The sequence below is a fragment of the Cylas formicarius genome, unplaced genomic scaffold (assembly GCF_029955315.1).
Source record: "Cylas formicarius isolate icCylForm1 unplaced genomic scaffold, icCylForm1.1 PGA_scaffold_8__14_contigs__length_24414737, whole genome shotgun sequence".
NCBI classification, from domain to species: Eukaryota; Metazoa; Arthropoda; class Insecta; order Coleoptera; family Brentidae; genus Cylas; species Cylas formicarius.
The window spans coordinates 17,573,299-17,586,901 of NW_026844361.1; the positions used below are offsets into that span (position 1 = coordinate 17,573,299).

At 35.3% G+C, this 13,603-nt stretch overlaps 1 protein-coding gene across 2 annotated transcripts in view; it reads right to left on the reverse strand.

The window, feature by feature from the left end:
* Positions 1-65: 65 nt before the first annotated feature.
* LOC132706849 (tyrosine-protein kinase transmembrane receptor Ror-like) overlaps positions 66-13,603 on the reverse strand; it is an 86,205-nt gene continuing 72,667 nt past the window's right edge. The window contains exons 6-19 of one of the 2 annotated variants that reach the window (XM_060678441.1): positions 13,227-13,547; positions 9,896-10,167; positions 9,556-9,660; positions 9,350-9,494; positions 8,311-8,390; positions 8,132-8,250; positions 6,661-6,859; positions 6,213-6,436; positions 6,060-6,156; positions 5,868-6,003; positions 5,686-5,818; positions 3,357-3,552; positions 1,171-1,292; positions 66-1,116 (exon numbers count right to left, since the gene is read on the reverse strand). In XM_060678441.1, the coding sequence (XP_060534424.1) occupies positions 856-1,116; positions 1,171-1,292; positions 3,357-3,552; positions 5,686-5,818; positions 5,868-6,003; positions 6,060-6,156; positions 6,213-6,436; positions 6,661-6,859; positions 8,132-8,250; positions 8,311-8,390; positions 9,350-9,494; positions 9,556-9,660; positions 9,896-10,167; positions 13,227-13,547 (2,410 nt within the window). In that variant the 3' untranslated portion in view covers positions 66-855. Of the gene's footprint in view, positions 1,117-1,170; positions 1,293-3,356; positions 3,553-5,685; positions 5,819-5,867; positions 6,004-6,059; positions 6,157-6,212; positions 6,437-6,660; positions 6,863-8,131; positions 8,251-8,310; positions 8,391-9,349; positions 9,495-9,555; positions 9,661-9,895; positions 10,168-13,226; positions 13,548-13,603 lie in introns of both variants that reach the window. The other variant, XM_060678440.1, reaches the window with a different exon arrangement.

Consider the following 13,603-nt stretch of genomic DNA (forward strand, 5'->3'; position numbering starts at 1 on the left):
AAACTATTAACAACGTTCTCTTTACAATTTTGATGCACCATCATGACTGACATATTGTGACGTTTCGCACAGATACTTTTGTGAAAATAAAAAAAAGTTTTAAACGGCTTCGAAAAAATAAATAACTAGGAGGGTAAACTGTAGCTGCCAAATGACGACTAATCTAAGAATTTTTATCGCTCTGTATTAAAATTAACTTCACCGCCACTGATACTTAACTTTTCACACGTGATGTTACATAAAAAATTCGTTTTGTTCTTTTACACGGATAAAAAACTATATTATTATCGCTATAGCAATCTTAAATCTACAATAATGATATTAACATTGATAATTTGGCATAGATGTGACTTATTTACCTTAAATGTTAAGCAAACAACCAATGAATATTTACAGAAAGTTTTAAAAACCTTTTTAAATGGGGGCGCGGGAAAGAAAAAATAAAATTTTCAAAAGCACAGGGACGAAAACAAAAATAATTATGACAACCGACCGACGAAACGGCAAATGGGAGAAAAATAAAATAAGCCACAGGAAGAGTTCATAAAAAAAATGAGTGAGGGACAGATAAATGGCTACAAATTATAACAACCAACTGTACCAGGCCAGCACAACAAAATAGGAACAGAAGACAGCAAGCCATTATATCCAAAATCAGAATAATACACATTTTCTAAATAACTTATCTGGTCTCTCTTGCATATAAGCGACTCAGTTCCGCTTTAAAAAAGAAACAACCTGTATGCAAAAGAACAAAATTAAGTATTTGATGGAATAACGGGGCTATAGGAACCAATGGGGAAGGAAAACAAGGTTAAATAAAACATAAAAAAAACTCAAAATAAAATCCGACGCTCAATCTCTGATTTTGGTCTCGAAATTGTCCCCGCTCGTGCTACTATTGACTACGGTGTGTTTGGGGAGGGGCCTCTCTAACGAGTCGACGTTGCGCCTGCTTGGCCGCTTGTCCCTGCGCCCCTCCAAACTGATGTTGGTACTCTGGGTGGTGTTGGTGTTGCCCAGGCTGGAGCACCGCGACGTGAGACTGCTCTGGCTGTCGTGACGGCTCGATGAAGGCTTACTGGGATGCTCGCGTTCCCACGTCAACGACGACAGCTTGAAATGACCGGAGATCAGTACCGCATTTATATCACGCGAGCCTCCGCCTACCGGATTATCGTTGGCCACACATAAGGTCTGCGAATCGGAGGTGTGGCTAGATTTGGAACCGTTAGCGCAGCGTCTGTGCGGCGTTGGTTGACACGAGGGCGGTAACGATTTGAAATACGCCCCTGAAAGAACAATGGATGTGACCAATGAGAAAGAGAGAGAGAAAGGAAGAGATTCACTTAGGGTTGTGAGTTTGACCAGTCAAATGCTAATTTTAAAAATACCATGAAATTTTTATTTATTGAATGGATGGAGTAGATATTTTTATTGGGATTCTCCGAATCGCTAAGTATCCTATTCCGATATTCGAGCTAAATTGGACATCACAAACGCATAATAATTTATTATAAAATACATATTAAACATCTTTTTTATTAATGAAGCTTTAGTACATATTTTTTGTTGTTGTACATAAAGTGGATATTTTTTATTTTTCGATCATAAAATCGCATATTTTTTACCCATTCATTAGTTTATTACTGGAATTTTCCAATCGGATAAGATAAAAAATGAAATGTATCTGCAATTTGTAGACTTTCTATTTATAGCCTTCAAATCCCGTTACTTAAGGATTAAGCCCTCCTCCCTTTTCTTGTTTGACACTTTTATCTAATGTGATTTTAACAACCTCTTCTGAAAATTATTACTGGTAGTGCTTGTGATTGAATGAAACACATCCTACCCTGTTCATACGTACTTTTGAATTTTTCCAAGCATTTTAAACATTTTATTTGCTGTCCGAGCGTCCGAAAGTGAACTATCATTGAATTCAAAATGCTGAAAGTGAATTATCATTTGGTGTCTGTATGGATTAAAAATCATCCAGAGCTATCTTTGAAAAAAGAAAAGATTCTGCAAGGCTTGTGGAAAAGTAGTAACTTCTCTTTAATTAATTTGAAATATGTAATTGAATATATTTTACATTGCGATAAAAACTTATTATTATAAATTTTCGAATTTTTATTTCAATCTAATTTATTATTAGATAATTAATAGTATACATTATATTTTATCTTTAAGGTTACATGAGAGAAAAAATCACAAATAGACGAGCCCGTCGCCACTGGAAAACATAAAAGTGGATGCGAGAGAATAAAGTAGGGTTAAATTTAAGAAAAAATTATAAAAATTTAATCAACATGACTTGCTAAGCGCATGAAATGAATGAGTTTTCATTAAATAATTCTTTAATTTCCAAAGTAAAAAAATATTTGTTAAAGCACGTCTTCGCGTCCAAGTATATAGAGAAACATTGTCTAATGTTCCTTTACCTCCTGAACCCGTAATTACTCGATGAGGAACGTGGTTAGACGCAGCCTTATTTCACGCGAATCACTTTAATCAAATAAAAAACATGGTATTTTCAAATTCAGCTGATCCAATAAAAAAAAAAAAATTATATGAAAAATGTGAACTCATAGATTAGTTGACATATATCAAAGCTAACTTTAGTTTAGAGTTAGAATCAATTTAAATATTAGAAGAATGCGAACATGTGTTAGCAGAATAGGGAAAATTATTTTTGATAAATTTAATAGGGTAACAACAAAAAAATGAAGGGTCTAAAAAGTTACTTAAAATTATCAATAGATGCGACGGTTGATAATGATTTACATTATTTGGAACCAGAACACCTTGCATCCTTTAAATTCGCGCCAATTACTTCTGTAAACATCGAAAGGACGTTCTCCAAATACAAAAGCATATTAAGCGATAAAAGACAAAAATTAACCATGGAAAATTTAGCATTTAATTGTCAATTGCTACAATAATAATAATAATAGGTCGAATTGTAAAACTAAATAGTTTTTACCATAATGCTTTAATATAGGTTAGGTATAAGCATATAAATATAAATCACTATTTTATCATTAGATAAAAAGATAAATACTCCTAATTAAATATTAATATTTTTATGTCTAAAAACTGTAAATATAATGTTGTAATTTGTTTCGGTGTTTGACTATTCTTTTCTTGATTAAAGGGCATAAAAGTACATAGATAGTAGAAAAAAGTATATATTGGACATATTTGTTGGAAAAAGCAGACATATTTAGGCGCCTATTTTAAGCATTTTCTGTGTATAAAAATCCGAATTCTATTATTAAATTGCAAGATATAATTAAAAAAAAACTGACTAGTCAATTAAGAAGTGATTAATTAATCAGTCCCAAAAGTAGATTTACCATTGGTGCAGCCGCTTTGTTTCCAAACTTTCAGCCGCTCGGTGATTTCGGCAAAATTCGGACGCCGATTGGCCTGTTCCGCCCAGCACTCGACCATGAGGGCGTAGCAATAGCTGGGCGCCGAATCGGGACACGGCAGCAACTTCCTCGACCTGATCATGCTGATAACTTCCTGATTGTTGTATCCGTAATACGGCTGCGGTTGAAAATGAATGTTTAAAACCAATAGGCCAAGAAATAAATGGCCGTCCTCAGCTCCGCCTCAACGTTAGATGTCTCTGGAGGTTATGCCGCGCATTACAATTTGACAACATTTTGATTTAACACTTCTATTAGATTTTTCAAAGAAACTTCCACAAGCTACTGTAATACTTCGTCCTTGCCCCACGTATTATCCTAAAGGAGGCAATCATTTCCAATGTTGAGTCTATCCTAAACAAACTGACATCTGAAACAGCTAATGAGATTCGATTTGAAACCTCAAAAATCCTTAAAAACTCGCCTAAATCTAATATTCCAAAGCCTGAAACCATTGTTCTAAAATCTCAAAAATGTAATCCCGACATCGTAATCCTAAAAGGAGATAAAGGTATTGCTACGGTGGTCACGAACACGAATGAATATCAGGAAAAGATTCAAGATAGTTTTACAGCCGTAAATCTATTATTAAGGCTTCTTCGCTATCAGACTCCGTGAAAAAGTCTGTCACCCCTCATGAATCTAAAGTTTCTCGTCTCCATGGACTCCCAAAGATTCACAACCAGGATTACCCCTTGTCTGCACTATTAGTTCTCCAACATATTCTCTAGCAAAATATCTAACTTCTTTATTAAAACAGGGAAAACGGATAGTTTCGTACTTAATTTCTTTCACTTCATTGGATATTTAGAAAGCATTATATTAGATACACAAGATATTCTGATTAGTTTCAATTTATCTCAGCCCGAGTCACTGGATCCAGAATTAAAACACCTTACCTCTGCTCTTCTCTCTAATAATTTCCACATTAAAGATATTAAGAAATATAAAGTCAAAACCAGATTTACCATTTGTCCAAAAATCTCTCAACATCTTTGATCCGTTAAAGACAAAATTCCATTTTCCATTTCATTTTCATTCCAGTTTACAGCAAAGAACACATTAGACAGACCGTGCGAAAAATATCAACTAGGCTCAAAGAATATGAAAGAGCCTTAAGACTAAGATAAATAAACTAAAATTCTTGCATGTAATCAATTCTTCTAACAACGAAAACTCCGAGTCTATAGAAATCTATAAGCAACCTAATCACGAGTCAGGTCTTTACCTGTCACCAATATCAATCAATCATCAATCAATCATCCGAGACGGTGTTTATGCCCCTCATTTAACTCCACCCCCTCATATAAGCAGATACAGAGTAAAATGCGGGCCAGCTTCAGTCAAGCTCGAAAGAAACCAACCAACAGGATGATTGGCAAAATGTCAGCAAGTTTGATTCAACAAAAACCGAGGCAGGAGAAATCCAGAAGTTTTGACAAAGTATTGACGTATTGACGTAATTATTTAGTGTTGTGCTGCCCTCTTGTGTTTGGAACTAACACCTTACTGAAGATATGAAGTAAAAATTTAGATATAAAGCCACAGACTCCATAGGCTGATAACAAAGGAATTTCTGAAGCGACAATGAAAAAAAAACATTAGCGGTTACCAACAACCAACATGGCCGCAGACAGTTAGTCAATTCCATATTTTCAGTTTAGATGTAGTATTTTAATGACAGTATTTTCCCAAAACGTGCCCAGATCTCGCGAAATGTTCTGCGAAAACGATTCAAGTGTGTGAAGATCACTGTTTAGAATGAATGGGCGAAATTTAGGGCCAACATACTAATACTACGATAAAAAGAAATATTTTGCATTTGAAATGAATGCCCTGCATTAATGCGAGTAAGTAGTTATTTTGCATATATAATGAGGTTTTATTACTTCGCATCTTTCTGCGCCATTATAAGTGCTGAAAATTGTGGTACATTAGAACCACTTGGCTAAAAACTTTGTAGAGACGAAATACTCGCCCGTTGTTTAATAATGTCTTTATGGGCCTTAAATACAAAGCAAAACAAGAAAAATGGTCGACTTCAAGACAAGATTCTAACAAGTCTCACCAATGATGGTACATTTGAACTACTCAACTTCCCAGGCGCAACACAACACAAAGTAGATGTGTAATTCACAGGGCGTTAAGGAAATTAACGTGGACATGGAAAACAGAACAATATCAACCGGTACTTAATGAAGAGGGCAATGAATCATACTGATTTGACCTGCTGTTTAAATAAGACGCGTACCTGCAACCCATAGCTGTAGATTTCCCATAGAACAACGCCATAACTCCACACGTCGGACTCGGTCGTGAATTTCCCGTAGAGGATCGATTCGGGGGGCATCCAACGGACCGGCAGGAGAGACTTAGATTGAACCCTGCAAACACGCAACATTCACATCACCTCCGGTTTCATTATTAACTTACCTATAGTAGTCGCACGAGTACATATCCCTGCTCAACCCGAAGTCGCTGATTTTCACCTCCAAGTCTTTGGAGACCAAGCAGTTCCGCGCGGCCAAGTCCCTGTGTACGTAATGGTTACCGGAGAGGTACTCCATTCCTGCAATGGAAGAAAAAAATTTACCGGGAATCGTGGTAACGCAAGTACACTTTAACCTTGAGCGATTTGAATGGCGATATCGAGGAACTGATCGTGGCTCAAACACTTGGCGTTTTCCGGCGAGTTCGCGATTAGAAACTCGTGAAGGTCACCCTGAAAACGTCTCGATACGTCATCGCCTGCATCATGACCGGTCGATACCGACATACCTCCGACATGTACTCGAATAACATGCAGCTGGGCTCCATCTTGGGCTCGGACCGCATCACCACGCCCAAAAGGCAAATGATGTTCGGGTGTTTCAGCAACGAAATCAGCTCGATTTCTCGCTGGAAATCCGCCTGGGTCTTCTCAGACGCGTTCTCCTTCAGAGACTTCACTGCCACGAACACCTTCCCCATTTTGGTTTTTAATTCGCCCTGATAAACTTTACCTAAAAATCAGAGCGCTTTAATAAAAATAGGAAAAAAAGAGGTGTTTTTTGAAACTAGAAATGTGATCTAGATTTAGCAAATACTTTATTGAAAAGCGCTTAACTAAAGAAAAACAAGGATTGTTTACACCACTTTGTGTCGATTGAAAAAGCGCCAACTGGTTAAGGGATCACGTGGTGACAGAGGTTTATAACCTCATTTTCCGGTTGTTCAGGGGACCTACCGAAAGCGCCTTCGCCCAATTCTTTAATGAACCGAACCTCCTTGTAGGTGTACTGGGGTAAATTCTGGTAGTCTATCTTATTGGAGTTGTGGTTCCTATGGCCGGTAGGCAAATTGTTCTGAGGCAGAAGGCTGTTAAGTTCGATCGGACTGGAGGGACCGGGACTGCCGTAGATGTTTTTGTTCACTTGGGGCAGGTCCTTCTAAATCGAACAATTCACTTGGGTATTACGTCACAAATGGAGAGAGATTAACAAGAAACTTATTTTTGTATAACTTGACTCTTGATGTTTAAGTTTAAAAAATATTGTGTTAAAGATTTTTCGCAAATATTAAAAATAATAATTCTTTCCATATTTAATGTTCAGTTTGTCCATTTTGCGACGCGGTTTGGTTTGCTTTGTTTTAAGATAGAAAAGATTTGGTCGTTTCAGTTACCCATTATATTTTCAACACCTGAATTTCATAGATCTTTTTATGGAGAATCCAGTGGCGTAGGTCGATTTTTGTAGAAGATATTTTTAAAATACAAGCCAAAGTTAGTTATGTTTCTTAATGGAAAATGTATAACTATCTAAAATTACTATTTTAAATAAACGTATATTTTTACATTTTAGAAAATACAATTATAAAAATATTATTGTTATACTGTTATTATTATTAGAAAAAATATAAACTAAACAATTTAAAGAATTCTATGAAATTGGTGGGTATATCTCTCATTAAAACAATAATGTTATCTGGAATATTCTTTTTTAAAATATGTTGTACAATTGCAAGAAATCAAATCAACAAATGTACATATTTACAATTATTTTTTTAAATTTTGTTCCAATTGTTATATTTAGAAAGTTTCTAAAAGTTCAATGGAAATTATAAAAAAATATACACAGTGTTTCAATTCAAATATAAACCTTTGATTTGTATCTCGAAACTTAAACTTATAAAAACATATAAGTACTACACTGAATTCCGAATTCTATTATCCTGGTAAGTGCCCAAAGAAGAATTTGTAATATACCAATATAATATATTTTACCAAGTTTACCTCCGAGACTTTTATAGTTATCAGAACCAATTTTTTAATGACCTTTTATATTTTTACATTTGTACATTGGATAAAAAATAATTTCTTTAATATCTCTTAAAACGTAGAAAACAGAATTGTTTGCTTTTCCATTAAAAAAATTAAGATATTTCTTTCACAAGAGTTATATCATTAAATTTTAGCAGTGGTACTTATCAAAATAAATAAGAACTAAAAGTTCAGATTTTCACGAAATTATAATTTTTTTTCTTTTGATAAATGGATTTTCATCAAGTAAAAGCCACCTCAGTTCGATCAGTGGTACTCATATTAGGGTACGTTTAGATGTGATTTTAATGGTATTTTCGCAACTTCTTTCGTTAAAACCAATAGCAGCAACCATTAAAACCTAGAAAATTAATAATAACGTCCTGATTCGACTCACGTTTTGCAGATTTCTAGCCACCTTGTTCCTCCTTTTGCAGTAACAATAGACGAAAACGAGGCCGGCAAATAGAGATATCGCCAGCAGGATCGCTATCACGTACGTACCGAATACGTACACTGCAAAACAACAATGTGGCATCAGTTTTACGCGGTCGTTGTCGCGTTTTTGGATCTCACCGCATTTTTGGATGCCGCAAAGCTCCTTCCTGTTGTGTTTCACATAGCAGAATGGCTCGGATTCCGTGTCTCCCGGATTCCTGGCGGGCAAAAATATCGACACTTATCGAAATATTGACGCATTTGAACTACTCAGTCTGCGATTGATTGTGGTCTCAACCATTTATAAATTTGCGGTACATTTGAACTACTGGGTGAACTAAAGATAACATTTACGCGAGGAGTAAAGAGCAGATGGGTAAGAAAATGGACCTCGGATTTTCTTTAAAAACAAGAAATATTTTCGAAATGCTTATTAAATTTGCAGTAAATTTGGTTTGGTTCCAAACGATGTACCATTTACAAATCTATGTCCAACAGGTGGTCGCGATTTTTGTTGCGTTTTGGTAGAGAATCGTAAAATGCTTACCGTCAGCGGATGCTTAATCAATACGACTAGATTGATATATTTTATTGTGCGAAATTCAGAGGGATTCCAAGGAGAGTTTCACTGGAATTTCGAGGAATTATAAGTATAAAAGGAATTACTCTTAGGTTAGCTTTTTTTTTGCGGTCCACCCTTGGTATTTACATAACAATACTAACGGGGACCATAAATAGACATTTAGACATATATAAAATCTGAAGATTTGAGTTTTATATCACGGTACTGAAGCATAAATTACGGCAAATTTGAACTACTTGCTGGAAAGGTGATTAGACACAGAATCGCATTCTTCTACGACTGAGACGCGCTTGAAACAGTCAAATGAAATGTCGATACTGACTACTAAATAAAAATCAATTTTGCGAAGGTGTAAAATAAATATCATTTAATGCGGTTACTCTCAAACTACACAAATGAGTTTTAATTAAACAACCATAAGATATTGTACATTTGAACTACTCAATCCCGTGAATGGTATATTTAAGGGTGGTGACGCGAGAACTTATCGAAAAAGAAAGAAAATGATCTATTGGAAGTAATAAAACAGTTCATATTTTGAACAAGAAAATGACAATATTTTTGTCGCCTTGTGTCATTTTAATATCGTAGTACCTGCAGTAATTGTGTCCCGCCAATTCGGGATAGTCGGAAATGGGCAAATGAAACTGGTGCGACCACTTCAAGCAGTCCTCGCCGAACATCGTCGTGTTTTGAACGCCCCTGTATAATTTACCGGTATCCCAGTAGCACTGTTCGTCTGAAATGACCGTCCAATCCGTCAGATTGACAGAAAGGCCTATGCGCGCGCAGATATTTACCCTTGTTGCCCTTGAAGTCCCCCACTCCGACCGACACGCAGTGGGCAGAACTCGGATCCAATTCGACTGGAAGATTTTCACACACCTCCAATTCCATTATTTGACCTAAAACGTCATCGTGGACATCTATTTTATGATATGTTCATGGAAAGAACGAGTTCCACTGTATTGATAAGAAAAGCCTCATATGCTTGTAGAAATAGTGCTAATAATAACGATAAATAAATAAGTAAATACAACACAACCTCTCGTGGATGATCTTGCAAATTTTCATATTTATTCATGTTTGTAACAAAGAGAAAAAAAACAACGAGACCATTAATTACTAAAGGATTCTCACCGATTACCGGGTGCCGTTTGGCTATCGAATACTCTTTGCTGCACAGTTCCGTCTCGAGCAGCATGCACTCGTCCCTGCAAATCCTGCCGAGCGAGTTGGTCAGCTTTTTCCGGATGTCTTTGAACTTCTTCTTGGCGGCGTTGGTGATCAGTTTGAAATCTTTCGCGTGAGACCGCTGGTATTCGTTGATCTGTTTCGAGTCCAGGCACAGCGGGAAGGCGGAAAAACAAATGCTCGGCTGTGCGAATTTGCTGCAGCTCTGGGAGATGTCGCTGCGAAAGAATAGAACAATAATAATTATAAAAAATCATATTTGGATTTTTTTTAATCTCTCATAGACTAAAATTACACAGTTTTCCTTCTGTGAGGTTTAATAAACATTTGAATCAGGCAACCCTGTTTTCTGAAATATGAGAGTTCAGACATTATCAAGTTTCTCAAGTCGTCAGTACAAATCCTGCTACCTAAAGGTAATTCGAATTTGTAATTATCAGGATGTCAGGCTACAGTCAACAGTTAAAGAAAATGGATTGCTGCCTTCTGAAATATAATATTTTTTACAATATTAAAAAAAAAAACGCGTTTAACACTGCACCGACAGGTCCGCAGTAAATTAAGAATTTGTTTCCTGCTTTAAGATTTTGATCAAAATTTGAACCAAAAGCGATTTCTGATTTCCGAAATATCAAATTACCGACGATGTTTAAAACCCTAGTAAAATTAAAATTGTTTTCCTGCTTTTGGGACTCGGCTCAAAACTTGAATAAAAACCACTGCTGCTACCTGAAATATCGTATGTCTGATTTTAGGAAGGAATTAGTTTTCCAAGAAGAAATGACAAAAAATTCATTCAAGATTTAAGCTAATGAACATACAAAATAAAAACGTTTTTTCCTGCTGTTGGGGTATCGTCAACAAAAAATCGATTCCTGCTTTAACGTAAATTTCAACACTTGGTCAAAAAGCAATTTCTGCTTAGATTACGGACAACATTTAAAAAACCGGCAGGCCCTCAGTAAATTAAGAATTTGTTTGCTGCTTTAAGATTTGGACCAAAGCTTGAACCAAAAGCGATTCCCGCTTTAGCGGAATATCACATTGCTGACGATAATTAAAACACCAGTAAAATAAAAATTGTTTTCCAGCTTTGGTATTTCGCTCAAAACTTCAATACAAATCACTCCTGCTACCTGAAATATCGTATATCTGATTTTATAAAACAGTTATCAGGAATTTGTTTTCCAAGAAGTAATAACAAAAAAATTCCCTCAAGATTTTAGCAAATAAATATATATAAAAAATGTTTTTTCCTGCTATCGGACTATTATCAACAGTTAAAGAAAAACGATTCCTGTTTTCTGAAATCTCAGATTTCTATCAATATTTAAAAAAAAATCAATTTGAACACTTTGACAAAAAGCAATTTCTGCTTAGATTACTGACGACATTTAAAAACCCGACAGATACCTAGTTGTAAGTTGTTTCCTGCTTTAAGATTTCGATCGAAACTTGAAAAGCGAAACCTGCTTTGGCGAAATATCAGATTACTGAGTAAAATTAAAATTGTTTTCCTGCGTTGGAATTTCGCTCAAAACTTCAATAAAAATCACTCCTGCTACCTGAAATATCGTATATCTGATTTTATGAGACAGTTGGTAGGAATTAGTTTTCCAAGAAGAAATGACAAAAAATTCCCTCAAGATTTAAGCTAATGAACATACAAAATAAAAACGTTTTTTCCTGCTGTTGGGGTATCGTCAACAAAAAATCGATTCCTGCTTTAACGTAAATTTCAACACTTGGTCAAAAAGCAATTTCTGCTTAGATTACGGACAACATTTAAAAAACCGGCAGGCCCTCAGTAAATTAAGAATTTGTTTGCTGCTTTAAGATTTGGATCAAAGCTTGAACCAAAAGCGATTCCCGCTTTGGCGGAATATCACATTGCTGACGATATTTAAAACACCAGTAAAATAAAAATTGTTTTCCAGCTTTGGTATTTCGCTCAAAACTTCAATACAAATCACTCCTGCTACCTGAAATATCGTATATCTGATTTTATAAAATAATTAGCAGGAATTAGTTTTCCAAGAAGAAATGAGAAAAAATTACCTCAAAATTTAAGCTAATGAACATATAAATTAAAAACGTTTTTTCCTGCTGTCGGGGTATTGTCAACAGTTAAAGAAAAACGATTCCTGCTTTCTGAAATATCAGAGTTCTCTCAATATTAAACAAAACACGTTTATTGTAAATTTCAACACTTAGCAATTTTACGCTATTCGAAATATCGTATATCTGATTTTATAAAACAGTTATCAGGAATTTGTTTTCCAAGAAGTAATGACAAAAAAAATCCCTCAAGATTTTAGCAAATAAATATATATAATAAAATGTTTTTTCCTGCTGTCGGACTATTATCAACAGTTAAAGAAAAACGATTCCTGTTTTCTGAAATCTCAGATTTCTATCAATATTAAAAAAAAATTAATTTGAACACTTTGACAAAAAGCAATTTCTGCTTAGATTACTGACGACATTTAAAAACCCGACAGGTACCTAGTTGTAAGTTGTTTCCTGCTTTAAGATTTCGATCGAAACTTGAAAAGCGATACCTGCTTTGGCGAAATATCAGATTACTGAGTAAAATTAAAATTGTTTTCCTGCGTTGGAATTTCGTTCAAAACTTCAATAAAAATCACTCCTGCTACCTGAAATATCGATTTTATGAGACAGTTGGTAGGAATTAGTTTTCCAAGAAGAAATGACAAAAAATGTCCTCAAGATGTAAGCTAATAAACAAATAAATTTAAAATATTTTTTCCTGCTAACAGGCACAATATTGAAAAAACTAACAAGTTTAACGTAAATTCCAACACTTGGATCAAAAGCAATTTCTGCTTAGATTACTGACGTAAATTAAGAATTTGTTTCCTGTTTTAATATTTGAACAAACAGCGATTCCTGCTTTCTGAAATATCAGATTTCCGAAGACATTTCAAAAACTATTAGCTTCTTAGTAAATTAAAAATTCGTTTCCTACTTTAAGGTGTCGATCAAAACTTGAACAAAAAGAGATTCCTGTTTTCCGAAATATCAGATTACTGACGATATTTAAAAGCCTCCCAGTAAATAAGAGAAATAAAAAAAGTTGAACTAAAACCGAATATTGCTTTCAGAAATATCAGATTTTCGATATTATAAAAGTCAACATAAAGTAGGGTTTCCGAGAAAATATAAAAAATAAACAAATGAAGTTTTTCCTGCTGTTCGTTTGATTTAACGAAATGACACCTAAATCACGTTGAGAACCACTAAATCACCAACTCACTTGGACCTGGATATCACCGCAAGCGAGCTGAACAGCTTGTTCTCGATCTCGCCCTGAGTATACGGGGGCTGTACGAAAACGTATTTTCCGGCCAGCCAATCGTTGCAGACTCCGCCCTGGTAGACTTGACAAAAGGGCTCGGTGGCGTTGTAAGGGATCGTCTTTTCGATGTTTTCGTCAGTCAGTTTGCCGGTACTGTCCAGGTCAAATTGGATCGGTGCCGAAAACGTTTTAGATTTGTCCGCCATCTCGGGCTGTTGGTAATCTTTTTCGCCGAGTTTCGATATCGAATTGGGCAGAAAGGTCGTAATGTCATCGAAACTGAAACGCCAAAGTGTTAATTTTTTCATTGTATGATTTAAACAAAATATGGCACT